The 2,701-nt window shown below is 37.8% G+C and overlaps 1 protein-coding gene across 1 annotated transcript; it reads right to left on the reverse strand.

Annotated features, from left to right (window-relative positions):
• Window positions 1-1,228: 1,228 nt before the first annotated feature.
• Window positions 1,229-2,189, reverse strand: LOC113472438. Its single transcript, XM_026832198.1, has 2 exons — window positions 1,913-2,189; window positions 1,229-1,489 (listed from the first exon to the last, which is right to left on the reverse strand). Exons 1-2 carry the CDS (start codon window positions 2,180-2,182, stop codon window positions 1,292-1,294), a joined length of 468 nt encoding a protein of 155 aa, XP_026687999.1. The 5' UTR covers window positions 2,183-2,189; the 3' UTR covers window positions 1,229-1,291.
• Between the last annotated feature and the right edge of the window lie 512 nt (window positions 2,190-2,701).

Here is a 2,701-nt window from a genome sequence, read left to right on the forward strand (position 1 = left end):
GGGAACTAATTGCTAAGGTCTTATCGTCCCGAAAGCGAAGAGAGAAGAAAGACAGGATAGGAGAAAGCCAGCCGTTCCTAGAACGAGCCTTACCTGTTTAGGATAAAATCCACCCTGGGCAGGAATTTAATTTTAGGAATTCGTAAGAACTCATTTCTTTACTTGAGAAAGCACCTAGGTACTTGGGTGGTTTTTATTTATTTATTATTTTTTACCTACCTACCTAATGATTTTTTCATACTTAATGAAAACCTACCTAATAATCTTGTCTATATTTTGTTTATTTCCAGAGGACGCCCTTCCCATTTTGTCCAAACTATTCTCTCTCAATATGTGGATGAATTGCAATACTCTCCCGTCTATCATGCGATGTATTAGTACTCTGAGCTTACAATCTGGATGTTGATAAGAAATTCGCGTCCCAGAGGGGCGTGGAGCGGAATAAACTCGAGAAGTATCTATACAGGGGGTCCCCGAATGTATGCTTAAACTGTTCTCGGAGCCTGTTTAAAAATTGTGAAAAACACGTAATTCTTTGATTTTTGATGCGGATATTTAGGCGAACACTCTGAGCTTACAATCTGGATATTGATAAGAAATTCGCGGCCCAGAGGGTGCACAAATCTCAAGCCCTTCCTCCCTCTACATATATCATTATGATTGGTATGGTGAACAGACACTCATTCACTTGGACATTCGTTCACCATTGTTGCCAGACTGGATTTTTGCTCAGCGTTTCCGAAAATTTTCAACAAGGGTCTGACTGACTGTCAGACGTTCTGCAAAATAGATGTTGTGTAAAAACACGTTGTATAGATAGCTGTTATTAATTTGTAGATACAAACATTTTGATACTGTGTAAACTGTAAAAATAAATGATGTAATGAACGAAAATATTGATGAATTACCGATTATTGAGAACATTCCTCGCAGGAGTCGAACATTTCTCAGGATGAAACATGATAGTTTTGGAAAAAAAACCTAGGTATATCAATTCCTTTGTCTAGCTCTAGTAAATAGGTACAGTATAGAAATTTTACACTAATACCAGGTCCACACCTTCCACCTTTGTAATGTAATATGTAATGCAATTCGCACCCTTGAATCAAATGCTCTGCTCGCTCAGTTGTGCTCCAAAACAGAAAAACTATATTGATGTTCGTTTTGATGCTCGTCAAAGGTCAAAGAGATTCGCTGACAACCTCATGGATCTTAGCGAATAATCGTTTCTGTGCTCATTAACTCTTGTCTTATTTGTTACATTACGAAGGCGTGGACCGGCATAAGGTTTTTAAACTGTTTTAGGATACAGGGACTGTTTTACCTGTACAGTTAATATTCTTAACTTACAGGTAATTCTTACCGTATAGAGTAGAGTGTAGTCCAGTGGAAACAGACCACACACGGTCAGATGTATGTTCTGTTTGGATAATAGCTGACCGAAATATTGAGAGTCCCTTTCCTGAGCATGCGTGTGGGTTTTGTTTCCCTAAAATCATATGGGGGGACGTTTAAGATAGATTATTTTCCAAGAGATTTCATAGAGGGAACTGTACCTGCTAAGGTTAAGATCGTCCCGAAAGCGAAGAGAGAAGGAAGACAGGATAGGAAAAAGCCTGCTGTTTCGAGAACGAACCTTATCCTGATAGATGCCTCGGTAGCTTTGTGAAGATCCATCCATATCTCCATGTTGATAAAGAGAGGGAAAATAACTTATACACTTAACATGTGAAGTGTATAAGTTATTATTGTATAAGTGTATATTGTATAAGTGAAGTGTATAAGTGTATTATTCAAACAGAAGTGTATAAGTTATTTTCCCTCTCTTTATCGAATCTTATCTGTTCAGGTGCTTGTGTACTTTGGAAATTAAAAAGCTGTCCCTTCCACAGAAAAAAATCTATCATCTCACCTCATTTTGTGTCTTAGCAGCATAATATACAATCCAAACTAGATGTACCGACTTGAATCCGCACCAATAGACGATGAGAAATATGAAGCTCAAATGTTTAGTGATTGCTACGTGACCATTCATAGCTTCAATGAAGATGACCACTACATAGTAGATGTTACAGATGATGTACGTGAAATGAGACGTGATGAGAATCAGGATCTGCTGACTGAAATAAAACAGAAATGTATGCTGATTCAACTGTGTAGTGATTGCTACGTGACCATTCATAGCTTCAATGAAGATGACCACTACATAGTAGATGTTACAGATGATGTACGTGAAATGAGACGTGATGAGAATCAGGATCTGCTGACTGAAATAAAACAGAAATGTATGCTGATTCAACTGTGTAGTGATTGCTACGTGACCATTCATAGCTTCAATGAAGATGACCACTACATAGTAGATGTTACAGATGATGTACGTGAAATGAGACGTGATGAGAATCAGGATCTGCTGACTGAAATAAAACAGAAATGTATGCTGATTCAACTGTTTAGTGATTGCTAAGTGACCATTCATAGCTTCAAAGAAGATGACCACTACATAGTAGATGTTACAGATGATGTACGTGAAATGAGACGTGATGAGAATCAGGATCTGCTGACTGAAATAAAACAGAAATGTATGCTGATTCAACTGTTTAGTGATTGCTAAGTGACCATTCATAGCTTCAAAGAAGATGACCACTACATAGTAGATGTTACAGATGATGTACGTGAAATGAGACGTGATGAGAATCAGGAT

Source organism: Diaphorina citri, unplaced genomic scaffold (assembly GCF_000475195.1).
Source record: "Diaphorina citri unplaced genomic scaffold, Diaci psyllid genome assembly version 1.1 scaffold5473, whole genome shotgun sequence".
In the NCBI taxonomy this organism is placed as follows: domain Eukaryota; kingdom Metazoa; phylum Arthropoda; class Insecta; order Hemiptera; family Psyllidae; genus Diaphorina; species Diaphorina citri.

Bases quoted from the DNA above. Each gene is read 5' to 3' on its own strand.
- LOC113472438 (XM_026832198.1), bottom strand. From the start codon at position 2,182: ATGAATGGTCACGTAGCAATCACTACACAGTTGAATCAGCATACATTT. The intron at 1,490-1,912 runs GTGAGATGATAG...ATATGATTTTAG, and splicing joins CTGCTAAGACACAAAATGAG to GGAAACAAAACCCACACGCA.